This window comes from Myxocyprinus asiaticus, chromosome 47, assembly GCF_019703515.2.
Source record: "Myxocyprinus asiaticus isolate MX2 ecotype Aquarium Trade chromosome 47, UBuf_Myxa_2, whole genome shotgun sequence".
Classification (NCBI taxonomy): domain Eukaryota; kingdom Metazoa; phylum Chordata; class Actinopteri; order Cypriniformes; family Catostomidae; genus Myxocyprinus; species Myxocyprinus asiaticus.
Genome location: NC_059390.1, coordinates 2,832,807 through 2,860,710, shown reverse-complemented (window position 1 = coordinate 2,860,710; position 27,904 = coordinate 2,832,807). Strand labels below are relative to the sequence as shown.

Genomic DNA, 27,904 nt, shown 5'->3' with positions numbered 1-27,904 from the left:
GTCTTTTTTTTTGGAAGACACGGCACACCTCTTCTTCACAGATCTTAAGTGCAGGTTGAGTAGCAGGAGGGGGAGGAGGGGGGTTGCAGGAGGTGTTTGTGTGAAGTGAAGGTCAGAGCGGGTGTGGGGTGTGAGATTGGGCCTTTCAAATCTGCAGTAGAACACATTCAAGTCATCAGCCAGTTGTTGGTTCCCTACAGTGTTGGGAGATGGTATCTTGAGGTTAATGTCTTTCAGGCCGCTCCACACTGATGCAGGGTCGTTAGCTGAAAACTTGTTTTTCAGCTTCTCAGAGTATCTTCTTTTAGCCACTCTGATTCCCTTATTCAGTGTGTTCTTGGCCTGATTGTACTATCTTACTATTTTACTATCATTGTATATCTAATAGTTTATCAAACTCCTCTAGATGTTGTGTCCTAGAATTCATAATTGAAATGTTTTTTTTTTTAATATAGTTTCTACCTTAGTAATCATTTCGAGTCACACTGTCATTTAAAGTGAAAGATTACACTTGTTGTTCATTATTCAGAGTCACTTGATTCTTCATAAAAACATTCTGTGACATCCGTAAATCTTGTCTCATATTTAAGTGTTCCTTCAACTTTAGGCACTTTCATGTCCCAGGGGTTGATTTTTATTCAAACAAAGAGATAACAACTTTTTTTAATATGTTATATGAGGGTCTCATTGAAACAGACTTTTAACAACAACAACAACAAAATTAACCAAGCTTTCATCACTTATTTTTGGTACTTTTCAGATGCCTTTCTTTGTGTATAGATTTGATTTTTTAACCTTGTCCCGATGAAACTACGAATACAAACTATAAAAATCTATTTGAAAATTACAATTACGTTTAAAACTATGATAGTCTAAACATAGATTCAAATAAACAAACTATTTCAGTATTTATTGTGTGAAAGTGATTTCTATCGATTCTTCAAAAATTACGACGCCTCACAGTTCTGGCATCATTTCAACCACACCAAACAATTTTGCCTCTAATAAAGTTTTTACAAAAGTTACTGTACTTGTTTAAGTGTCAGTGAAGAGCACGCTTGAGATGAAATATGAGACAAGTGATGTTTAAAGAAAACAACAAAAAATAAGGGAAATATCACTGGTGAGCAGAATATTTTTAATGGGCATCGTTTCCAATCAAGCTGTCATTTTGACAAATTATGCAAAAAGTGTGAATTTTTTTTATTTATTTAGAATACATAAAATGTGATATTAGCCTTTGCTAACTATACAAAGTTTCCTTTTTTAAATTCAAAAACTTTAAAAATGTCATTCCAGCACAGAATTCTATTAAACACAAAACAGAATTTGAGATGTGCTGGAAATGACACTCTGGTGGGAATTTTCATAAATTTCACAAAAAGACATAAATCTCCGGTAATGCATGTACAGACACTGTTGGACAAATTGTTAGTAGACAAATAAAAAAAAAACTAGTGAGAGTGTGAAATTGTTTTTTAGCAAGACTTTACTTTCTAGAAGTCCACAATGCTAAAATTGCCCAGCGTTGAAGAAGCACACGCTTGTTTTACGCTATAAAAAATGTTTGAACTATTTATTTTTAGTGCCATTTTTTGCATGTTTTGTTGTTGTTTCTTTTTCTTTTCTTTTTTATATATTTCATTTTCTCCCCTTTTCTCCCCAATTTGGAATGCCCAATTCCCACTACTTAGTAGGTCCTCGTGGTGGCGCGGTTACTCACCTCAATCCAAGTGGCGGAGGACAAGCCTCAGTTGCCTCCGCTTCTGAGACCGTCAAACCGCGCATCTTATCACGTGACTTGTTGTGCATGACACCACAGAGACTCACAGCATGTGGAGGCTCATGCTACTCTTTGCGATCCATGCACAACTTACCACGCGCCCCATTGAGAGCAAGAACCCCTAATCGTGACCACGAGGAGGTTACCCCATGTGGCTCTACCCTCCCTAGCAACCAGGCCAATTTGGTTGCTTAGGAGACCTAGCTGGAGTCACTCAGCACACCCTGGATTCGAACTCGCGACTCCAGGGGTGGTAGACAGCGTCAATACTCGCTGAGATACCCAGGCCCCTGTTGTTGTTGTTTTTAATTTAACTGACTTAATTGAATAAGTTTTACTCACAAATGAAAAAGTAATCTGAACTGATTGAATATAGTTGTAAAAACTACAGTTTATTAAGCTGAATTTAAATTTGATGTAGTTATAACAACTTAACTTTAGTTTACTGAACTTCAAGGCGTGCCGCTTTTAAGTTAGTGTTCAGTGAACCTAACTTTAATTGTCAAGTTAACCTAGCTTGTTTTACACTGCAGGATGGTCTCTTATTGAGAGACACAGGCTACATGCATAATAGTTTGATATGGAGGCACATAGATGTCAACACTTGACACACAAACCTCAGTAATGGTGATACTCAACAAACATCAAGTATAAGATGAGCTCTTAAAAGAGCACTCAGTAATTTTCTCCCCAATTAAAAAATGTTTACTCCTAAAGAAATGAATTGTAATTTTGAAACACATGTATAAAATCATGATCTCTCACATGAGTTGAGGACTCTACATGGGGGAGGGGCGCCCTCATGCGGGGGCTGCCATTTTAGAATCACATGACCAGCTGAATACTGCTCGCTTAATCTCAGTATATGCCCTGTTTTTGGACACTTTCACGCAGTTAATCATGGCTGATTGTGAATAGTGAATTTCTACAATGGCATCTGTCACTGAAAACTATTGATTTTGAATGATGCTGCATCCACACCACTAGGTGTCACTGTAAGTCCACAACGACACGAACAGAAAGTTATTGAGTGCACCTTTAACATCACCACACAGCTATTAATCAACATTAATGACAAAAACAACAACAGCAGCATAAATTAAAGTCTGCAAATAGCAAAGAAAATAAGCCCACAATACTAACCTCATTATTTATTCATGCTGCAATGCATGCTGGGAGCTGACAAATCTTTTGTTAAGTGAGTTGACATGACAAATACACTTGTTGATTCAACTAAAGTATAAGTTGAGAGAATCACAGCTTAATATGTCAAGTTGACTGGACAGTTTAGTTGTGTCAACTCAAAAAAGCACATTGATGCAACTAGATGTTTTACAGTGTACCTCTTTTAAGCTTTTATAATGATGAGGATTGTGAAAACCTTTTATAACCTGAATAAATGCAGCACGTTTCTGCACGTGGAGCTTTCATTGGTTTTTGATTCAAGTGTTCACATTGTAAGTGTCGCATGTGTGGCAAATGAGTTGTTTTTGTTGTTCTGTTGTAAGGCTATACACTCACACACTCACTTCTGCACAATATTATACATACACAAAGCCACTCAGTGACATCAGACCCGTTGCACCTTGTCAGATCTCCATGGCAACATCAAATTTCCTTCATTATACTCGGAGGGAGATGTGTTCCTTTTCAGTGCCTATTCACTGTTCATTCAGCCTCTCCTTTAGAGTCTCATATAAACCACAGGCCTTTGGGTGTGTCTGTAGTAGTTTCCTCTACCTGGAAATGTATAAAAGAAAGTTTGATTGTAAGTTCATCTTGCAGGGCCACATTTCCCTCAATTATTCAGTGCCGGTAGCAGTAACCTGACTGACATGAGCATGCTAATCCTCTTTACTGGCCCTCTCTCTTTCTGCGTGTCTGACAGCGAGCTTGACCCGGTTGACCTGGATTTAACGGATTACATCCCATCAGCAATTGGGGTTAAAATGCACAGCATGCACATCCACCAATCAGAAGTTGCTTTACCTACATCTGCAGTCATTTTGACCAATCAGGAGCAGAGCAGTTTGCACACGGTTGGCTCGGTGTGAGTGTACATTTCACATATTAACCAACTGTCTGGGAATATTATGGGCGCTCTGTGGGTTGGACGGAATGGGTTGGACGTAAGATCCGTATGTTGTGTGTTTGTGAATGCATGAGTCTTGCATTTGTTTGATTTAATAAGCAACTGTCGTATTTCCTGCACAAAAGGCAAGTACTGTAACATTGCAGTTCTTTATGTAGTATGTGTTTAGCATGACTTTGTTTAGGCTTATGAAATGAATTGCGTCATATTCATATTTTTATATTCGCGTGCAACAGTACCTGGTGAGAACAGCATACGAGCAAAGTTTCAGTGTGGATTTGAAAGTTTGCAAATTGAAGGAATAGTTCAACCAAACATTTAAATTCTGTCATTTGTCATGCAAAATATGTATGCATTTCTGTCTTCCATGGAACACGTGTTTTATTCCATACAATGAAAGTGAATGGTGACTGAGGCGAACATTCTGCAATGCATCTCCTATTGTGTTTCCACGGAAGAAAGTCATACGGGTTTAATTTTTATTTTTGGATGAATTGTGCCCTCAATGTACAAAGGACAGTGTTGTTTTGTTAAAATAAGTGTGGAACTGTGGAATTTAAAGTGCTTTTCAGGAGTGCAAATGGATTATTTAAGATCGAAGATAAGATGCATCTCTTTCTTGAGGATACTGGTTGTTTTGATGGTTTGTACAGTACAGTTTAAGGTGTTCTGATGTCTGGAAAGCTTATTTGTCAGGCTGGTAATCCAGCATCATTGTCAGGTTGCATAAGGCAATTGCATGCTAGTGGCTTCCAAAGTAGATGCACCTGCCTGATACATATGAGCCACCACCCTCAACACCCTAGCACAGTGGCGGTGACTTTAGATTGGAGAAGCAACACTTGCGTGCTTTATAGAAAATGTAAAAATCAAGTTGAATAGTACAGTAGACCTTTAACTGCTTGGCTACTAACATTTCACTGTTGAATTAAACAAGTTGAGTTACTTATTTAGTTAAGTGGGAAACTGTTCAAACTGTAACTTCGGTTTTCTTTGTGGAGTTTCACACGAGGAATGCCCACACCCGCTCAGGTTACTACAATCATACACGCATACAATGAAGTGCTGTTGCACTGGCTAAAATGTATAGAATCTCTCCATGCTGGGCTTCAACCGGGGATTGCGTTAGCTAACATTTTTCTGTCAATTCCAAATGCTCTCCGTCATTTAGAGACCATTTAAACTTGTGCATCAGTTTTCATTTTAATCATCATTACATGGATTAACTCTCTGTGTGTGTGTGTGAGTGAGAGAGCAAGCTTGCACTCTTTCAAAAGAATTACCGTGAGAATAAGGCATGTTTCAATGCAAAGATAATGCAAAAGTAACCACCGGACTACTTCCCATACAAAGTAATGATGAGACATAATTATTTATTCTATATTTAGTTATCAGTGACACAGTTATGTTTCCCTCAAGGTTATTTTTCTCCATTAACTACATCTTATGGAGATTTGTGTTCCTTGGCACAGTCACCTTTATCTTGCTCACTGAGGGTCTAAATACAGTTATTATTAACTTATTTGTTAATTTTTTTTATTTTAAGGCACAGCTTATAATCACGTTTTATCAAAATGCACAGTGTTAAATCTAAAACATTACAGATATTACGGTTTCATTTTCTGTTAAAGCCAGATTTTCTGAAAACGATATGTGTTGTAAAAAGTGCTATACAAATAAAAATGACTTGACCAAAATAGAACTTAGCCTACCTGTGTCAGCATACTCAGACTTGTTACAAATTGTCATTTTTAATTACTGAAAATAATATAGTTCAATGATTTGGTGTTTCCCGAAAATGTAAAGTACAAAACAGACATCAGGGGTATTTTTATGGCAAAGACTATAAGAAAGGAATGATTAACATGTTGTTGACCTTGGGTGATTTTGGGTGATTTCATAGCTTTGTGTGTGCTTCGGTCAGATGGTTTGTTTGTGTGTTATGTAAGGTAGGTAGTTAGTTTGCTTGTTTGTTTGTTTGTTATGTAAGGTAGTTAGTTAGTTAGTTAGTTAGTTAGTTACCTATGTAAGGTAGGTAGATAATTAGTTACTTATGTAAGGTAGGTAGTAATTTAGATGGAAAGTTAAGTTGTTATGTAGATAGAAATGTAGTTAGTTAGTTTGTTTGTTTGTTTGTTATGTAAGGTAGGTAGTTAGTTAGTTTGTTTGTTATGTAAGGTAGGTAGGTAGTTAGTTAGTTAGTTTGTTATGTAAGGTAGGTAGTTAGTTAATTAGTTAGTTTGTTATGTAAGGTAGGTAGTTAGCTTGTTTGTTTGTTATGTAAGGTAGTTTGTTAGTTAGTTAGTTAGTTACCTATGCAAGGTAGGTAGATAATTAGTTACTTATGTAGTTAGTAAGTTTGTTTGTTTGTTATGTAAGGTAGGTAGTTAGTTAGTTAGTTTGTTTGTTTGTTATGTAAAGTAGGTAGGTAGTTAGTTAGTTAGTTATGTAAGGTAGGTAGGTAGTTAGTTAGTTTGTTATGTAAGGTAGGTAGTTAGTTAGTTAATTTGTTTGTTATGTAAGGTAGGTAGTTAGTTAGCTTGTTTGTTTGTTATGTAAGGTAGTTTGTTATGTAAGGTAGGTAGTTAGTTAGTTTGTTATATAAGGTAGGTAGTTAGTTAGTTTGTTTGTTTGTTATGTAAGGTAGGTAGGTAGTTAGTTAGTTAGTTAGTTTGTTATGTAAGGTAGGTAGGTAGTTAGTTAGTAAGTTTGTTATGTAAGGTAGGTAGGTAGGTAGTTAGTTAGTTGGTTAGTTTGTTATGTAAGGTAGGTAGTTAGTTAGTTTGTTTGTTTATGTAAGGTAGATAGTTAGTTAGTTACTTATGTAAGGTAGATAGTTATTTAGATGGAAAGTTAAGTAGTTATGTAGATAGAAATGTAGTTAGTAAGTTTGTTTGTTTGTTATGTAAGGTAGGTAGTTAGTTAGTTAGTTTGTTTGTTATGTAAGGTAGGTAGTTAGTTAGCTTGTTTGTTTGTTATGTAAGGTAGTTTGTTAGTTAGTTAGTTAGTTACCTATGTAAGGTAGGTAGATAATTAGTTACTTATGTAAGGTAGGTAGTTATTTAGATGGAAAGTTAAGTAGTTATGTAGATAGAAATGTAGTTAGTAAGTTTGTTTGTTTGTTTGTTATGTAAGGTAGGTAGTTAGTTAGTTTGTTATGTAAGGTAGGTAGTTAGTTAGTTAGTTAGTTAGTTTATGTAAGGTAGGTAGGTAGGTAGGTAATTAGTTAGTTTGTTATGTAAGGTAGGTAGTTAGTTAGTTAGTTAGTTAGTTTGTTTGTTATGTAAGGTAGGTAGGTAGTTAGTTAGTTAGTTTGTAATGTAAGGTAGGTAGGTAGTTAGTTAGTTAGTTAGTTAGTTAGTTAGTTTGTTATGTAAGGTAGGTAGGTAGTTAGTTGGTTAGTTTGTTATGTAAGGTAGTTAGTTAGTTAGTTTGTTTGTTTATGTAAGGTAGGTAGTTAGTTAGTTATCTATGTAAGGTAGGTAGATAATTAGTTACTTATGATGGAAAATTTAGTAGTTATGTAGATATAAATGTAGTTAGTTAGTTTGTTTGTTTGTTTGTTATGTAAGGTAGGTGGTTAGTTAGTTTGTTTGTTTGTTATGTAAGGTAGGTAGTTAGTTAGTTAGTTTGTTTGTTTGTTATGTAAGGTAGGTAGGTAAGTAGTTAGTTTATGTAAGGTAGTTAGTTAGTTAGTTTGTTTGTTTGTTATGTAAGGTAGGTAGGTAGGTAGTTAGTTAGTTTGTTATGTAAGGTACATAGTTAGTTAGTTAGTTTGTTTGTTATGTAAGGTAGGTAGGTAGTTAATTACTTATGTAAGGTAGGTAGTTATTTAGATGGAAAGTTAAGTAGTTATATAGATAGAAATGTAGTTAGTTAGTTTGTTTGTTATGTAAGGTAGGTAGTTAGTTTGTTTGTTTGTTATGTAAAGTAGGTAGTTAGTTAGTTACTTATGTAAGGTAGGTAGTTAGTTAGTAACTTACGAAAGGTAGGTAGTTATTTAGAAATAAAGTTAATTAGTTATGTAGGTAGAAATTTAGTTAGGTAGGTAGTCAGACAGACAGACAGACAGACAGATAGATAATATACAACAATCAGTGTACAGTGTATACATTGTATACAGTGTATTCCATCCATCCATACATCCATCAAGATTGATTTCATCCTTTAAGTACCACATCTATACCACTGTGATCAATACCAGCCACAGACTCCTGACTGTTAGTTAATGTAATATTGTCTTGCCCTTTTCATTTGTTTAGGTTACATGACCCTGTGTGTTTTGATTGTACGCTAACTGCGTCATTATTGCTTTGTGCAAAATTACAAGTTTCCCAATGGTAAATCATATTAAATCACCATTATAGTTTTTCATGCTCCATGAGAGTTGAGTCTGGTTATGAGTTGTGAAAATTGTGTTCTTGAGTCGTTAAATGTGAAATTAAGCATAACTTCCATTCAGCACAGGATAATGAGTAATAGGGTTTGAATTATACATACACCAGAGCGTCTTTATTAGCTATGTTAATTAGGCTATCATTCACAGCCATCCTTCAGTTTCATCAGTTTGGTGCTCTTGGTTCTTTTTGGTGAGGCTGTTGCTTAGCAACACCACAGTGACATCAGTAGACTCAAGGATGGAGGCTCTGATGTGATTGGCTGGTAAGATAGTAGTTAAGGAGCACCAGTCTGCTCTGAATGGCTATGATGTTCAGACTGAATTCTGATTGGATGGCCAGTTTGAAATCTGATCAGGTCAAATGGAGAATCTAAACACTGTCAGCTTGGATGGAAAATTAAAGATGTGGAGTATTTAAATGAACTGGAGTAGTAAATTGTGCAGCTTGTTGAGGAGAGGTGTGTTACTATTTTCCAAAGTGATCAGACTTGTGCTTTCCACCTGGTGGATGATTAAACAGCGGAAAAAGTCTAAAAACTTGCATATGTTTGTATGTATTTGGTTTGTATCTTTTGTGTAAATACAGTGCAAACCTGGTTGTTGTAGAATTGAGTTTTTATGAAGGGCTCATAACACCCATAATTTCCCAGTAAGGCTTTGTAGTGTCAGGTTTGACAATGCACGGTTCATATATTTACAAGTAGAGACAGCGATTAAATGAACGCCTGTCTGTATGCAGAAATACTGATTGGCCGATGCTTTGATTCTGTTCTCACCAGTACTGTATATGTGTGTTGTGATATAAATATTCAAAGAGCTTGCAGTAGATATAGAACTACAGTATCCTTCATATAGCAGTCTCTCTGAATGAGCTGCAGATCTTTGGGAAAGAAGGAGAGAAAGAGAGAAAATCACATCTGAATGAAATGAGAGACAGTCACAAAAACAGACAGATACAAGAAGATACAAAAAGTCATGGTGAATCTTACGAAACCTGTCGAAAACATCCAGGTCATATATTTTTTGTTTAAAGACAGCTATTTTAGAATTATCAAAACTTTTTTCAATGTGACATTAATATGACAGTGAAGCACATTTTCCACCAAATGTCATAACAGTAATGCAAAAAAGTATATATATTAGGGCTGGGAAATTTAACACCTTAATTTCTGGGATTCATATTTTTGGTTTAACAAGTTAAAAACATACGCAATAAATGCAATATCCTTTTTTTTTACTTCCTGAAACTTTACGCGATAGGAGAAAGGTGTCCCGAGTTGTTCCTGGCAGGCTACTCAGCCTTACAGGCTCCAAGGGTGGGGGCAGTTTTAGGGCATATGCTGCCTGCCAGGAACAAACCCAGGCAGCTTTGTACAATGGGCGAAACTTCACTAATGTTTTGGGTCAGTCCATCTCAAGTGGTCCAAATATTTGTAAAGTTGGTTGTTTGACCATTTTTAATTTTCCTAATTTTTTTTTAGTGATCTGTTCATTTCTAAAAATGCATGAATAAAGTAGGCTTTTCCCCAGATTTCTTCTAGCCCTAGCTCTGTAACCAGTGGAATCTCCAACTCAACATTTTTACAGCATAATGCTACTATAAGAGGACTTATTTCTGTAAAATTTCAGGTTCCTATCTGAGCCCCCACCAGAGATATTCAACCCCAAAGTGAGGGGAATTTTTAAAAATTGCACTTTCTCGCCCCCATAAAAAATAAATAAGACAAGTCTTAAACCTGAAATGTTCTGCATGCACACTATACTTACCTAGGTACCCCCTAAAAAAAAAAAAAATTAAGACTGAGACTCGAACTCTTCCCATTATAAATTGACCCTAAAAGTGGAACTTTGAGCAATCTTGAGCATTACATTAGGACTTAAGTTCTAAGTCTAAGGAACAAGAATGTGCAAAATCTTTATATATGTACATGTACATTGTAATGTGCTCTAGAGATCAGTTTTTATTCCAGGGAGCTAGGACCATCCTGAGCCGGTATATTGAGGTTTCCGTAAACTGCTGTATAACCAAACCAAAATTTGTCGTGTGCAGTGACACAAAGATGGCCGTCGTGGTTAAACAAAGTAAAATAAAAAACTGGTGGTTTTGCAATACCAATACATAGAGGTAATCACTCAAAAAAATAAAAAAATGGTTAAGCAACCTGTATTGGACCACTTGAGATGGACTGACCCCTTAATTTCCCCAATCTCTGTGGCTAAAATTGGCATATATACATTTTCAGGAGGTACACACTTGATTTGACAGCAGTCAAGTGTAGTTGACTTGAGTCTAGCACAGAAACTGCTTGTGTGGAGCAGTGCATGCTTATTCATTACGCGCGTCGCATGTCCCGGGCATAATAAACACGGGAGTGGATTTACTGTATGGAGAATGGAGACTTCACCCGCAAGCGGTGAACCAGGTGTGCGAGAGATACGGGCAAGACGCAAGCTGCTGTATCTCTTCGCATTGCCTGTAAATGTGCAAATGCTGTCGTCTGAACAACTGTCAAAAGCTAAACTGCCCGAGTGAGACCCAGCGAATGCGTGATAGAGACTGAGAAGGATCTGGGAATTCAGCAAGCTGCAGACATGTTCATATTTAAATAATTAAAATAAATGACATCAATTTCTTGCAAGTTCTTTGAGACAAAGTATAAAGTAAAAATATTTATGATATTTTTTTTAATGTTTGTTGTAATGTATCATGTATCACAATTAATCGCGATTAATCACAATTAATCGCAATTAATCACAATTAATCGTGATTAATCACCGAAAACTGTGCGATTAATGTAAATTTTTACTATATATATATATATATATATATATATATATATATATATTAGTTTTATTTATTTTATTTTTTTACATTTGTAAATTATATAAATATATATAAATATATTTATAAAATGTATGTAGAAGTATATTGATATAGATATATAAATGTATTTATTTACATTTGTGAGTTATACTGTGCTCCGCCTGTGTTTCACGTGGGTCAACTTGATGACATCACTGTTCTGCAGGTGTTGTGTGTAATTGAAATTGGCAAGTGGAGAAAACGAGCCGCTGATAGAGAAGCCCCCTGCGTTATTCTGGTCTCCTGTCTGGAAACATTTTCTTTTTGCAGTCAATTAAAACAGCGATGGTCAAAAAACATTTACAAAACAAGCACTGTTTGCAGACATCGCTCGATGCCAGTGCTCACAGCTCATCAGAAAGATGCCATGCGGCGTGCACAAAGCCGCATCTGTCACAACATCCCTCATATCCATTTTAATAGCAAAGTTCCTTCTATAGTGATGTACAACTTCTGAATAGTGAATATATGTGCAGTAGAGTTTGAAATGCATTTTATGTCGATGCATGTAGTGTAATAGTGCAGGTATTAATTTAAAATGTTGATTTAGTAATTAGAGAAAAGGGTTTTTTAGTTAAAGACCCTAACGAAAATTAACCATGGTTTTACTATAGTAATATTGTAGTAATCATGACTGCTGTCACCATGGTTTTCTTTGCAGAAATCATGGTTTTGATACAATTAACCATAGCTTTACAACAGTAATACTGTAGTTTCCATATAGTAACCATGATTGTACTATAGTTTGTAAACATGACAGTAACCATGTTGATTTTGTAGTTACTATGTTTTTACTACAAATACCGTATTTAAACTAGTGTTACTGTAAAACAATGATTTTTATTAAGGGCAAACCTGTTGAAGTGTTTGTTACCAAATAGAGTACTCTTACTTTGGATTTGTCAGTAATATAAAAAAAAAAATTTCTGAACATTGCAAATACCGAACCGTACCGAAACTGTGACCCTAAAACCGTGATACAAACCGAACCATGAGAAATTTGAACCGTTACACCCCTAATACTGTATATATATATATACGTAATTATATATTTATATCATTGAAAATCATATTTTTATAAAAATAAATAAATATATATATTTCTGAATTGCCATTTAGAATAATAAGAATAATTTTTTTTTTTTTTTTTTAAACACCCAAAAGCAAAACTTTTGGACACTTGAATGAAAATGTGCTGAAAATTTGTCTTAATTGTCATGAAAATAATTTCACAGAAATCTTGATCTTAAAATAGGCTTCATTTTTGTCTATGCAAAATATAAAGATATTCTTTTTAAATGTTTCCTGAGATTCCCCCACAAGTGTCACAATGAATAGACACAGAGAAACAGAATGGCATACAGGTGTGTTTAATGAAGACGCAGCTTGAAGCCGTTTCTATTTCCACTGACGGTTGGTGCATCCAAGAATCTGTGACGAGAGAGAATCTCTCTCTCTCTTTCTCCCTTCACACACAGACATGCTAGAGTGAGGGGAGGGCGAGCTGCAGTGAGTAACAGGGAGAGAGCGTGAGTGAGTATTTCAGAGCGTGGCTCCAGAGCAGACCTGCGCGGGTGTGTTTGTGTGGGGTGAGTACTGAATTACGCTGTAGCCGCTAACACTCGCCCTCTTCAGGGTGAGACCCCCCACAGCCGCCCTCATGATGAAGGAAGAAGGGATTCTGGGTCGCCGCCGGTTCTCCACCTGTGGGGGAACCATCTCGGCCCGGCCGCCCCATCCGAATGGACGAAAACTCATACGCAATGCCTCGTTTGGGGGGTACAACGAACTTTCAGTTTGCCTTCCAGGTGGGTACGTCTGTGGTGTTTGTCTATGAGGGTTCATGCACAAATCAACGCTAGAAAGAAAGTTTCATGTTTCTGATTGGCTGATCAGTAAGTTTAGATCAAGTTGAACATCACGTTACTTGTTAGTGTATATACATTTATGCTACATAAACCAGGATGTGTTACGTGTATTGAAACGAGTGGCGTAGCAATGGGCTCGGCGATATAATTACTGTACAAAAGTTATATTTTAAAAATGTTCTGCCTTTTGACCTTATGAAAAGGTCATTTGTTAATTAGTTAATGCATTAGGAATCATGAACTGACAATAATGATTTTTACAGGATTTTTTAATCTTTGTTAATGTTAATTTATAAAAATACATGCTTTTATTTAAAGTAATAGTTGGATTAAAAAGGGCATACAAAATCCTATTCACAATATAGCTTAATTTTGTAGCAAAATCATCGCATATGTATTTAAATATTCAAAATATCTGCAAACCCTAGTGTAGCAGCAGTCTATTAGGTTTTATTGTTTTAGCAGCTTGTGTTCAGGAGAATGTGTGCGTTTGACTTGAGTGCCCTTCGAAACTAAAGTGCATCCATTAATTGACAGCTCTTTGGCATCTGTTTACCACTGTTTATCACATCCTTTGTTTGATGTGTCACATCCAGTTCGACCTTAAGTTGCACTTCCTGCAACTAAAATGCACCTTTTTCAGGAGCTGATACTAGAGATGGGATGAGTACGTAATTTAGGCCACATCTATACTAATCCATTTTCGTTTGAAAACACCATTTCCAGCGTTTTCAGGTTCCAACGTCATTGTTTTCCAAAGTGTGCGGTAATGGAGCATTGTCAGAATGTTCTGTTTCCTATATGTGTATAAAGTATGAACAACCAATCAGTAATTACATTAACTTAAGTCTTACGGATCTTAAGTACATAAACAGTTTTCAGTTCATTTCGAGTAGAATTGCTCTGACCGTTTCACTCAGTGATTGAGTCAACTGATTCAAACTAATAACTCATGAGTTGGAGACTGATTCGTGAGTGATTTAACGAGGATTCTCATAACACATTAATAATTTGTAATGGGAGGGGGGGGCGTGCCTTGCGCCCCACCTGCCGGCGGGTCATCCCCGCTTTCTTCGACCTGGGAGGAGACAGGTGGGGAAAAAACAACAACAACAAAAAAAAAAAACAGGCGAGGGAAAGGCCAACACGGAGCGAGAGAGAGAGAGAGGAGGGAGAGAAAAATGAAACTCACTCACCGGTTCTCTGATGCGCCGTCGCGTGGTCCTCGATCACTCCTTCATCCTCTCAGACGGACGACAGCCGCTCCTCCCCGGGCAGACCGGAGTCAAACCTCCAACCCTCCGCGTTACTGGCGGCCCGCGGGGACACTCCTCTGCCCCTGGCAGCGGCCCTACCTCTCCAGGCGGTCGGGGAGTCTGTTCCCTCCTCCCCTCGTGGACGGCGGTCTTCCCTCGACCCCTCCGCGTTTCTGGTGGACGGCAGGGCACTCCTCCGCTCCTGGCAGTGGCTCCATCGCTCCAGGCGGTTGGAGATTCCAGTCCCCACTCGCCTCGCAGACGGCGGCCGTTCCCCGGCGGAAGGCAGCGGCGCTCCCCTGGGTGGACAGCAGTGTCGAGGACTCTACGACAGGCATCCCTCCTCCCTCCCGTGTTTCGGCACCAATGTAAAGGGGTTAAAGGGAAGGGAGGAGGCGAGAACCGGCTTGACAATATAAATAATAGTTTCATGATAAACTTAAACATAAACACATACAGGGCAGCTGCCCATAGTTCTCTCTGTCTCTCGAACTGCCGTCTCCAGTCCCTCGCTCGCCTCATCAGGCTGATTGAGGTCCGGGCGTGCGTCATTCCAGCCCGGCCCCGCCCTCCTCCACACTACACAATTCTTGGTTCATTTCGAGTAGAATTGCTCTGAACGATTCACTCAGAGATTGAGTCAACCGATTCAAACTGAACTCATGACTTGGAGACTGATTTGTGAGTGATTTAATAAGGATTCTCATAACGCATTAACAATTCTCAGTTCATTTAGAGTTGAGTGGACAATTCTGACCGATTCACTCAAAGAGTGAGTCATTAGACTGATTCAGACTGAAAACGTATCAGTTGGAGACTGATTCATGAGTAATTTATCGAGGATTCTTATAACACATTTTTCAGGTGATTTCGAGTTGAATCGCTCTGACCGATTGATTTGTGAATCGTGAATGTTTTTAACCGAGTATTCATTTCATTTTTTTTATGTAACGGGGTTCAAAATTCTTTAAATGTAACGCGGTTCGCGGCTCCCAACCCAAGTCGATATGTTCCCTGAAATATCCTAAACGTTTGATGTAAACTGAAGGTCAATAAGGAAGGTTTTTTGTTTCTTATCTGTTCAATGACAGTAAATCGATGGACTGAGATGGTGTTGCCGCAGTTGTTGAATAGTTAAAGCTCTCACTAGCTTTCATAGTGATTTTGACTCATGTGTTTTGTACGGCCGCCACTCCATTTATCCCTCATGATTATTATTCTGAAAAGAGTGGGATGCATTAAACACACTTATTTACACGAATGGGTCACTTGCTGTTCTCTGGTTTTGCCCAGTTATGGCAGATGGTTGTCTAAATGTAATGTGCCTCAGGGCTCTCATTTTTATTTTAATACTCACATCTGCACACTTAGAAAGCATTTTCATTATCATTATCCTTTTGCATTTTAATGGTGATCGTTAAGCAGAGATTAACTAATGGACTGAGTGAGTATTGCATTTGCACAAATCATGTCTGAGTCACGTTCACCTGTGTGAAACACAGCGTTGTTTTGACACTCAAATAGAAATGGGTTTCATGTAATGCTGAAGCAATCAAATCTGGTTTGTTTTGCCATTATAATGAATAAAGAATTTGAGATGTGTCCGCCCACTTTTTCAGCTGCCTAGGTTACTGCATTTGTAAGGATTTTTCACCGTTCATTTTCTCCACAATCATTTCAGAAAATTCTTCGATAAGAAGTTTTAAGAGCAAATTAACCAGTTCCAAATATGAATCTCAATGTAATTTAATTTGATTCGAAGCAAAAAAAAAGTATTTTAACATCAGAGAAACATCTGTGCACATCTTTTCTGGGGGAATGAACAAACTACTCATCCCATGATGCATTGCGAATTATGTATCTGCATCATTTTTCCTCATCAGAAAACACCACATCACACCGCTAACTAGGTAGCTATCTAATGTAACCTAAACAGGGTTCCCACGGATCCTTAAAAAGCCTTAAAATGTCTTAAATTCAGTTTTCAAAATGTTAAGGTCATAAAAATATCTTAAAAGATGCAACAAATGTCTTAATTATCTTTTAAAGAGGTCTTAAATTTGGGGGCGGAAAGACAGGAATCGTGATATGACCTTAATGCATGCGCTGCATCCTTCAGATTGAAAACTTGGCTCTGCTGTATTTCTACAAGCACACGGGGGCTCGTGAGTTTTTTGCTGTTGCAGAGCAGTTCACAATCATTAGCCATATCGGAAATTTATGACAAGCGATCACTAATGATCAACTGTTGATGATGATATAGTATTGATGAAATATGACAATGTTTACTTTTAATTGTTTATATTGTAATACATTGTAGATTATTGTAGGGGAGTGCACATTTTATTTCCCTTGTTTGTTTGAATGAGCAGCTGGAAGCAGTGAAGCACATACAATTCAAAATAAGAGTCCCCGGTGAATTTCAGCCTTTAAAGTGAAAAGTTCCATGCTATGAATCTGATCTTTATTTTTTCCCCTGGTTATTGTTATATTTAGTTGCACCATATACTGCATCTAATTTAATTTAATTTGGACTCTTGTAGCCTCTGTCTGGCCCTCCCCATCACAGGAAGGAAAGACTAAGAACATTAACCCTTGTGCTGTGTTGAAATTTTTCACCTAATTTGGTGTTCCTGGTCAAAAATGTCTGGCCTAATAAAAATTGCTTATAAATCTGTCTTTGTGCTATATTATCACCAAATATTGTATTATATCTTTTTGCCAACTTGTTTTCTTTCAATTAGCACAGGTTTTGTATTTCTTTTTGGAACTTATTGATCGTAGGCCTCATTGACCTGAGCTTATGCACCTCTGTTTTTGAGTGAAAAAAAAAAAAAAAACATTATTTGTGGTTAATTTTGGCAATATTAAATAAAATATGAAAACATTCTGTACTATTTAGCACACTAGTGTGCTTCAGTGTTTAACCAGGAAGTTTGTTTTGAAATGCTTTTATTTTGTACAAAATGGCACAAAGTCACACTTGTGGTGTTCCCGGTCAAAAATGACCGGCCTATAAAAATCGCTTATAAATCTGTCTTTATGCTATATTATCACCAAATATTGTATTATATCTTTTTTGCCAACTTGTTTTCTTTCAGTTAGCACAGGTTTTTTTATTTCTTTTTGGAACTTATTGATCGTAGGCCTCATTGACCTGAGCTTATGCACCTCCGTTTTTGAGTGAAAAAAAAAAAAAAAAACATTATTTGTGGATAATTTTGCCAAAATTAAATAAAATATGAATACATTCTGTACTATTTAGCACACTAGTGTGCTTCAATGTTTCACCAGGAAGTTTGTTTTGAAATGCTTTTATTTTGTACAAAATGGCACAAAGTCACACTTGTGGTGTTCCCGGTCAAAAATGACCGGCCTATAAAAATCGCTTATAAATCTGTCTTTATGCTATATTATCACCAAATATTGTATTATATCTTTTTTGCCAACTTGTTTTCTTTCAGTTAGCACAGGTTTTTTTATTTCTTTTTGGAACTTATTGATCGTAGGCCTCATTGACCTGAGCTTATGCACCTCCATTTTTGAGTGAAAAAAAAAACAAACAAACATTATTTGTGGATAATTTTGCCAAAATTAAATAAAATATGAATACATTCTGTACTATTTAGCACACTAGTGTGCTTCAATGTTTCACCAGGAAGTTTGTTTTGAAATGCTTTTATTTTGTACAAAATGGCACAAAGTCACACTTGTGGTGTTCCCGGTCAAAAATGACCGGCCTATAAAAATCGTTTATAAATCTCTGATTATGCTATATTATCACCAAATATTGTATAATATCTTTTTGCCAACTTGTTTTCTTTCAGTTAGCACGGGTTTTGTATTTCTTTTTGGAACTTATTGATCGTAGGCCTCATTGACCCGAGCTTATGCACCTCCGTTTTTGAGTGAAAAAAAAACATTATTTGTGGATAATTTTGCCAATATTAAATAAAATATGAAAACATTCTGTACTATTTATCACACTAGTGTGCTTCAATGTTTCACCAGGAAGTTTGTTTTGAAATGCTTTTATTTTGTACAAAATGGCACAAGGTCACTCTTGTGGTGTTCTCAGTCAAAAATGACCGGTCATTGAAAATGGCCCAAAAAATAAACAAATTATAAAAAATAAAAAAAATTGGGAAGTTGTGATACCCTGTGTGAGCAAAGTCAGAAAGTTTTAGTCCAATATGATAACATTAACTAGAATTTTCAGGCTAAAGAAAATCCTCTACAGGTCAAAATGACCGGAACACAACATGAGGGTTAAATTTAGGCTACAAGTTTTAAAAACTATTGGCAGATTAATTGCCTTTATTTCAACATATTATCGTATCAGCAACCATCCAATATCGGTCGACCTCTAATTTGTATTTATTTTTATAATGGTGCATAAACCAATTTTAATGTGATATATATGTGGAAAACATGTCTTGAGTATTTTAAACTTGCATATAGCCTACTGTGTTTTACTGATAAGCAATGTTAAGGCCATGTTGAATGTGTGCCACAGTCTGTTTAAGTAAGAGTCTGTGATACATGATATATTTTGAGATAAGGTGGGTTTGCTTTGGAATGGGGATACAGTAATCATTATATTAGTTCATGTCTTGAAAGAGGTCTTAAAAAGTCTTAAATTTGATTTTAAAAACTCTGCAGCAACCCTGGTAAAGTTGGCCTCCACTTGCCTGCAAAGGCTCACCACAACCCAGCTTGCTGCAGTTCTTGTTTTTATGGTAACAGCAACTTCTGATTGGCTGATTTTACTTCGGAATTATGGGTAGTGTAGTTCTTCCCAGAGAATTCTGCCATTAAACAATTGTCTTTTGTTTTTGTTTTTAAATGAAGTTGAAATCTCAGTGACTTGTTGCATCTACAGAAGCATATATCATTGCATAACAACATCAGAGCTCATGATAAGCCTGTCTTGAAAGATTTACACGTTATTGCTAAAAATTAATTTAGTTCTGGTGATTTAAAATGACATTTTTACTTCCGAAACCTATTGTGCTTTATTATCCGACAGATTAATTTCAGCACACACTTCTGAGTGTTTAAAGGGTACACAACTGATCCTCGCTCTGAGGATCACCTGCACTTTACTCAATGAGGTGGCGGATAAGCACAGGAGTGTGACTATTGATAGAGCGTGTGTGCAAAAACAGGTGCATTTGCTTGTCTTCGTGCACGTTCATGCCGCCACGTATTACTCTGGTTTTTAAAGTCACCATGAAATGACTTGACAATTTGCAGTTGAAACAGGAAGTTTGGGCCATTTTGTAAATATCCAATAGCCTTTAATGTACTATGTATGTCATAGTTTTCCCAGAAAAGAAAGTCTATACATTTTCAATGTGTATATATGCTAAATGTTCATTTTATCAACTTTTAGGATTTGAATCCACACAAAGTAGCTAAAACGTTACTCCCTCATTATCTGTTATCACAGGAACTTATTCCTATTTCAGCTTTTCAGTAGGTCTTATATAAGTTAATATATTTTTACATTAATAAATGTTTGTCTTAAATTAAAAATTTATTGGAATGCCCAATTCCCACTACTTTAGTAGGTCCTTGTGGTGGCGCGGTTACTCACCTCAATCCGGGTGGCAAGGATAAGTCTCAGTTGCCTCCGCTTCTGAGACCGTCAATCCATGCATCTTATCACGTGGCTCGTTGTGCATGACACCGCGGAGACTCGCAGCATGTGGAGGCTCATGCTACTCTCTGCGATCCACACACAACTTACCACGCACCCCATTGAGAACGAGAACCACTTAATAGCGACCACGAGGAGGTTACCCCATGTGACTCTACCCTCCCTAGCAACCGGGCCAATTTGGTTGCTTAGGAGACCTGGCTGGAGTCATTCAGCATGCCCTGGATTCGAACTCGCGACTCCAGGGGTGTTAGTCAGCGTCAATACTCGCTGAGCTACCCAGGCCCCCAGTCTTACATTTTTTTTTATATTAGGTTTAGATTTGACTGTTACAGTTTGTCACTTTTTGTCATACTGTACATTATTAAATATTAGCCTACTATAATGTCGTTTTTGTTGACTTAAAGGGATAGATCACCCAAAAATAAAAGTTCTCATCATTTACTCACCCTCATGCCAACCCAGATGTGTATGACTTTCTGTCTTCTGCTGAACACAAATGAAGATTTTAGAAGAATATTTCAGCTCTGTAGGTCCATATAATGCAAGTGAATGGTGACCAAAACTTCCAAGCTTCAAAAAGCACATAAAGGCAACATAAAAGTAATCCATGACTTCAGAAGCGATCCAATCGTTTTTGGAAAACATACCAAAATATTACTCCTTTTTCACAATGAATCTTGACATCAGTAGTCTCCTTGGCGATCATGATTCCATCTAGCGGTCTGCGTTTGTATCAAGCACAAGGAAGTGTAATCGAGCATAAAATCATGATCGTGCCTAGAGACTGCAGTAGCAAGATTTACAGTGAAGAAATACTTATATTTTGGTCTGTTTCACACCCAAAATAGATTGGATCGCTTCATAAGACATGGATTAAACCACTGGAGTCTTATGGATTACTTTTTATGCTGCCTTTATGTAGCTTCAAAGTTCTAGTCACCATTCACTTGCATTATATGGACCTACAGAGCTGACATATTCTTCTAAAAATCTTCATTTGTGTTCAGCAGAAGAAAGAAAGTAATACACATCTGGGATGGCATGAGGGTGAATAAATGATGAGAGAATTTTCATTATTGGGTGAACTATCCCTTTAATGTATATGCCATTTTAGTTAGTTGTTAATGTTAATGACATTTAAGTGTTAAACTGAAAGTTTGTCTCTGCTCACAGTCTCGCATCTAGTCGATACTCTCTGCCCTTCAGTGAGGGCAGCTGGGGTGGAATTACACTCTCTGCTGCTGTTTTGCAATTGTCAAGGATGCTGCAGGAGAGTAGAAATATCAGTTTCACCCTCACTTGGTTTATTTTTGTACATTATCCCTTAATTGACTATAATAAAGAAAGAAACAGGAGCCACTATTATTTGGCAGACACCTGTTATCTCGTTTTCTATTTTCTGCATGTATAGTTTTTATCTATGCTTGGACTCTTTGCATGTCTGTCTGTCTGTCTGTATGCACGTGTGTTGAATGTTGATATGCAGGCCAGGGAAACCGCAGTGTTTCTGTGAATCTGTCAATAGTTTTCAGTCAGTTGCATGGTTTAGGTTCATTTTTTGTATCTATCACAACCCAGTCTCTCTGTCTCTGTCAAGTTAGTCTTGATGCGTGGATTATGAGTCGGATTATAACACACACACACACACACACACACACACACACACACACACACACACACACACACACAGATCCCTGCCTGTATAAAGTGAGCTGCTGTCTCGCTGTGTTTCCGTAGCTCAGTGGTAACGGTCTGTGTTATGATAGCAATTACTCATAATAACTACACTAAAATTCTGTGATCTATTTGTTCTTTTTGTCCTTGTCCTATCACAATGTTTTAATCATCTTAAACGTTTTGTGAGTTTCAGACACTGATTTCCGGTTTCTCTACTATCAGAATTAATAAAGATATCTAAAGTGATACCACAGAACAATTTAAAGGTCACTCATACTTGTTTATATTTTAGGGAAGGACAAAGTAATGGAGACTGTGGACATAAATATTGACTTGAAGCACAAGATCAGTGTGTGTGTGTATCCTCTTACAGCTGGTGCTGTAGTCAGCAGTTCTGTATCTTGGATAAGACCCAGATTATGGTATGTTTACGGTATATGTGTTTGCGCGTTTGTGTTTGGTTTTACATCGCTTTGGTTCTATTAAAAAATACCGCTCATGCTGACAGAACACTATTTTAAAATACTTTGACAGTGTTTCCTGCTGTGCTATTCATCAGCAGCACTGCCCCGCTACTATGCTGTATATACAATGTGAAACACAGCGCAAGCAGTGTAGTCTGATTCACGAACGAATGACTTTTATGTACCGGTTCTTTTGAATCAAGAGCTTGAAACATACAGCGCTACCAGTGTAGTCCGATTCACGAACTAATGACTCTTATGAACCGGTTCTTTTGATTCTACAATGCAAAACATTCAGCGCTACCAGTGTAGTCCGATTCACGAACTAATGACTCTTACGAACTGGTTCTTTTGAATCTACAGCACAAAACATTCAGTGCTACCAGTGTAGTCCGATTCATGAACTAATGACTCTTATGAACTGGTTCTTTTGATTCTACAATGCAAAACATTCAGCCCTACCAGTGTAGTCCGATTCACGAACTAATGACTCTTACGAACCGGTTCTTTTGATTCTACAGTGCAAAACATTCAGCGCTACCAGTGTAGTCCGATTCACGAACTAATGACACTTACAAACCGGTTCTTTTGAATCTACAGCACAAAACATTTAGCGCTACCAGTGTAGTCTGATTCACGAACTAATGACTCTTATAAACTGGTTCTTTTGAATCTACAGCGCAAAACATTCAGCCCTACCAGTGTAGTCCGATTCACGAACTAATGACTCTTACGAACCGGTTCTTTTGATTCTACAGTGCAAAACATTCAGCGCTACCAGTGTAGTCCGATTCACGAACTAATGACACTTACAAACCGGTTCTTTTGAATCTACAGCACAAAACATTTAGCGCTACCAGTGTAGTCCGATTCACGAACGAATGACTCTTATGAACTGGTTCTTTTGAATCTACAGCGCAAAACATTCAGCGCTACCAGTGTAGTCCGATTCACGAACGAATGACTCTTACGAGCTGGTTCTTTTGAATCTACAGCGCAAAACATTCAGCGCTACCAGTGTAGTCCGATTCACGAACGAATGACTCTTACGAACTGGTTCTTTTGAATCTACAGCGCAAAACATTCAGCGCTACCAGTGTAGTCCGATTCACGAACGAATGACTCTTACGTACTGGTTCTTTTGAATCTACAGCGCAAAACATTCAGCGCTACCAGTGTAGTCCGATTCACGAACGAATGACTCTTATGAACTGGTTCTTTTGAATCTACAGCGCAAAACATTCAGCGCTACCAGTGTAGTCCGATTCACGAACGAATGACTCTTACGAACTGGTTCTTTTGAATCTACAGCACAAAACATACAGTGCTACCAGTGTAGACCGATTACCAAATGAATGACTCTAATGAAGTTGTTCTTTTCAATCTACAGGTCAAAATATATATGGCGTGACCAGTGTAGACCGAATCCTGAAAGAATGACTCTTACAAACCGGTTCTTTTAAATCCACAGCACAAAACACAGCGCGGCCAGTGTAGTCTGATTCCTGAACAAATGACTAAGGAATTGGTTCTTTTGAATTCACAGAGCGAAACCTATAGTGCAACCAGTGTTGTCCAGTGCCCAAACAAATGACTTTTAGAAGCTGGTTCTTTTTAGTGAATCAAAAATTTGCAGTGTGACCAGTGCTGTGTGGTTCCCATGCAAATAAATCTAAAGAACTGTTTTTTTTAAGTGAATCAAAACACTTATACATCAGTATAATGCAAGAATTGGATTACTTCTTTGAAAAGATTTCTTCCTCAAAAGTGCTAAAACAATCATAAATGGAACCGTTAAGGAATCTTAATCATTAAGAGGAATAGGAACCAGAATCATTACAATTCCCATCCCAAATCCTCCCTTTGACACTTCCTCAGAGGTAAAAGGGATTCACAAATTATGAAAAATTGGTTTTGTAGATAAGTTTTCATATAGGGGTTGGTTTTGACCAAATGTGAGTCTGTAGTTAATATAATTCATTTTACAAACAGCATCACATGCTAGAAGCACGTGTACCTCTTGTAAATGAAGATCTTTTCCGGTGGTTAATGCAGATAAATGCAGCGACAGAATAGGTCGCTTATATGCTAATAGACATGTTATGCTGATGCCTTCATCAGATTGAAGATGTTTAGGCCTTTCTATTTATGATTATCATTTTGAAGGGCTCTTGGAGAGGGTTGTTTTTGTGAGATGAATGCAATTCTGAGCCCAGATCACGGAGTGTTGATCTGTCTTTTACAAACACACGCACACACAGATATGAGAGGCATTAGACAAAAGACCCGATTACTGAATTAATGGGTCATTTGCATCCACTGTGATTTGATGAGATGAGTTTGAGAATATAATTTTTTTTGTTTTCTGTTTGTCATATCCTCCTATACATGCTGGAACAGATCAGAAACGGTCTGGTTTTGGCACATTTTGCGCAAACACTCTTAATTAAAGCATTTTAAATATGTGACTCATCCAAAACTGGAGCTTATTTCCCAAGGGAATATGTTTACTGGCTGCTTGCTTTTTTGTATCAGTGCTAAGCTGCACCAGTAGATGTTGGTTTTTTTTTAATGAAAAACCCAGGAGCAATGGGTGATAGAGAAATCCATATAGTGTGAAATCGAAAGGCATTTTAAGTGGCTACCTTATGTTTTGATGGGAGTGAATCCACATTTTCGACACACCTGTAAAAGAAAAATTTTCACTATAAAGAACAAATTATACTTCAGTTTTGACGTGAACGCTGAGCGTCTGCGTACAGCTGAACGCCACCCTTTCAAAGTATTCTTCATTTGACTGTGCGCATAAACAGGCAGTTGGCGCATGAGCACTACAACTGAGATATTGGATTATTTCTCTTTTGGAGTTTAGACCCATAAAGATGTCTTTAAATTCCTTCAGACTCGAGTTATGCAAATGCAGGTGTCTCCTGACCTCCTCAACACGCGCTCTTGACGTGCACATCCACTGTTGTTGTTTCTACCTTTGTCTCTTGATGTTTAGTAGTGATTACATCTTCTTCTAGCTCTTTTTTGTGAAAGCAATGGCTCAAATGTGAGTGTTGCCACCTTGTGAACCCACTAATTAGGGCAAATAGTTCCAGACGCATGCGCATTCTACACGTTCAGCGAGGTGAGGTTACAAAAATCGGGCCGCATGCGTTCAGTGTTTGAGCACTATGCTGATGCCCAAATTTGTGTCACGCATCTAACCGAAGTATACTTTGGGATTAAGGCACTTACAGTGGAAGTGAATGGGGCTAGTCAATAAATATTAAAATTCACACAGTTTCAAAAGGATAGCAACTACTGTAGGAATATGCCATGGTGGTCGACTAATCAGCTAGTCGTCGAACAACTGACTAGTCGATTAGTTGGGTCGACTTCTAGCATTAATATTTTTAGTGATGGTGGTTATAATGGGAGACAGTTCTCAAATTAATTTAGAGATACAATTTCTTGGAGAGCGTTTTTGCATGATTATAGCTAGCTGCGCTTAACTGAATAATAGTCAGAACAGTAAAACCTTCTGCAAGACGTTTCGTCTCTTTATTGCTTAAGTTTAGTCCATTTATACACCGCTGCTGTTTCAGCCATCAAAGCGCCGCATCAACAATACATTTCAAGTCGATCACTGTCGGATGTTAAATTTGTTCGCTGTGAGTGATGTTCCCATACTCGTGAGGTGCTTTGGAGAGATGGGTTAGTTAAGTCTTTTGCTGATTCTGTCTGACACTGCTTAAATAAATCGTTTTAGAAAAAAAGGTTTAAACTGCTTAATGTTGTGAACTTGATGTGCACTTGCATTATTATCTTGCAGTTCTGCGCTTTTGAATGTGCGGCGAGGATCGCCCTGAAACACTCCGGTTACATTATAGCTCTTTATTTTGCATCCAGGATGCGCATAAGCAGTTTGGTGGTGATCCGTATTGGAACTTTTCTTATTGCTTCTCTTACTTTGATAGTTTTGTGCAATAAGATTTTAAAGTTTAACGTATGTGTCAGGAGGCATTACTAATTGCATACATTCTTTGTAACACGTTATATTTTATATAATTATTCGTACTAAATGAACACGTTAAAAAAATGAACGCAACTAATCATGACCCTTGTAAATTCAGTAATAAAAATACAGATTTGCCTACCAAACGAGCAATTCCAGCTTGAAGTACATCTGTTTTTATGAGCCGTGTCAATAGGTGGCAGCGTGCCTCAACAAACTTCACAATCAGTGCAGCCACAGAATGAGAACCGCTCACCAACACTTAGCAGGAAGCACAACAGAATACAGGACGCACTTTTCAAAGTTTCCACTACTTTTAACCTGACACAGTGTCCTAAAAATGCAGCGTTTATGACACTGAAAACCAGTGAGACGCTCCAAACGCGTCTATCTGTGGCACGCACATGTACATATTCCTCTCACTTTGTGGGAAATAATCATTGTAATTGTTAAAGTTTTATGTTGCTTGGCCTCAGTACAAAGACTCTGAATGCTGCGTTCACATCTTGTTGTAATTGTGGCATGACAACTCAGAGATTCTGCTCAAGTTCTCAGACTGAGGAATTATTTGTTTCTATGGCAACACTAGTAATTCAAAAACTGATGTTTTCCTTTGTTGTTGATGACAGGAAAATATTTAATCAAAACATTTAATTAATTAATTCTGTATGTTCTTGCAAAACGTTTATGAACAAAGAAAGTGACTACAATAAAATGTAATATCAAACATACATAAATATATGTAAACTACCTTTAACCGCTGCCATTTTGGTTCTTTTAACCATCGATCAAGTCGGAGCTTTCATGGAATTCTGAGTTTACAACTTAAAATGATTAATTCTATGATGTAATTCTGATATAATGTGAACGCATCATAACTGTATGCTCTTTTAGCTTCAGATGTGGCTCATCCAATCATAAATTACAGTCTGCACTTTCTGTTTTATAGGTCAGTGACATAACACTCACATTTTTGTCCAGATCTATTCAGTTATTAAAAAAGACATGATGAACATACAGGTGCATCTCAATAAATTAGAATATTGTGGAAAAGTTCATTTATTTCAGTAATTCAACTCAAATTGTGAAACTCGTGTATTAAATAAATTCAGTGCACACAGACTGAAGTAGTTTAAGTCTTTGGTTCTTTTAATTGTGATGATTTTGGCTCACATTTAACAAAAACCCACCAATTCACTATCTCAAAAAATTAGAATATGGTGACATGCCAATCAGCTAATCAACTCAAAACATCTGCAAAGGTTTCCTGAGCCTTCAAAATGGTCTCTCAGTTTGGTTCACTAGGCTACACAATCATGGGGAAGACTGCTGATCTGACAGTTGTCCAGAAGACAATCATTGACACCCTTCACAAGGAGGGTAAGTCACAGACATTCATTGCCAAAGAAGCTGGTTGTTCACAGAGTGCTGTATCCAAGCATGTTAACAGAAAGTTGAGTGGAAGGAAAAAGTGTGGAAGAAAAAGATGCACAACCAACCGAGAGAACCGCAGCCTTGTGATTGTCAAGCAAAATCGATTCAAGAATTTGGGTGAACTTCACAAGGAATGGACTGAGGCTGGGGTCAAGGCATCAAGAGCCACCACACACAGACGTGTCAAGGAATTTGGCTACAGTTGTCGTATTCCTCTTGTTAAGCCACTCCTGAACCACAGACAACGTCAGAGGCGTCTTACCTGGGCTAAGGAGAAGAAGAACTGGACTGTTGCCCAGTGGTCCAAAATCCTCTTTTCAGATGAGAGCAAGTGTTGTATTTCATTTGGAAACCAAGGTCCTAGAGTCTGGAGGAAGGGTGGAGAAGCTCATAGCCCAAG

General features: G+C 37.4%; 1 protein-coding gene across 11 annotated transcripts in view; it reads left to right on the top strand.

Moving 5' to 3' along the window:
- LOC127436512 (oxysterol-binding protein-related protein 8-like) overlaps positions 1-27,904 on the top strand; it is a 103,456-nt gene that overhangs the window by 49,995 nt on the left and 25,557 nt on the right. Inside the window, exon 1 of one of the 11 annotated variants that reach the window (XM_051690754.1) lies at positions 12,704-12,945. The exons of 9 other annotated variants lie outside the window; for them this stretch is intronic. In XM_051690754.1, the coding sequence (XP_051546714.1) occupies positions 12,798-12,945 (148 nt within the window). In that variant the 5' untranslated portion in view covers positions 12,704-12,797. Of the gene's footprint in view, positions 1-12,703; positions 12,946-27,904 lie in introns of those variants that run through there. One more of the 11 variants, XM_051690751.1, reaches the window with a different exon arrangement.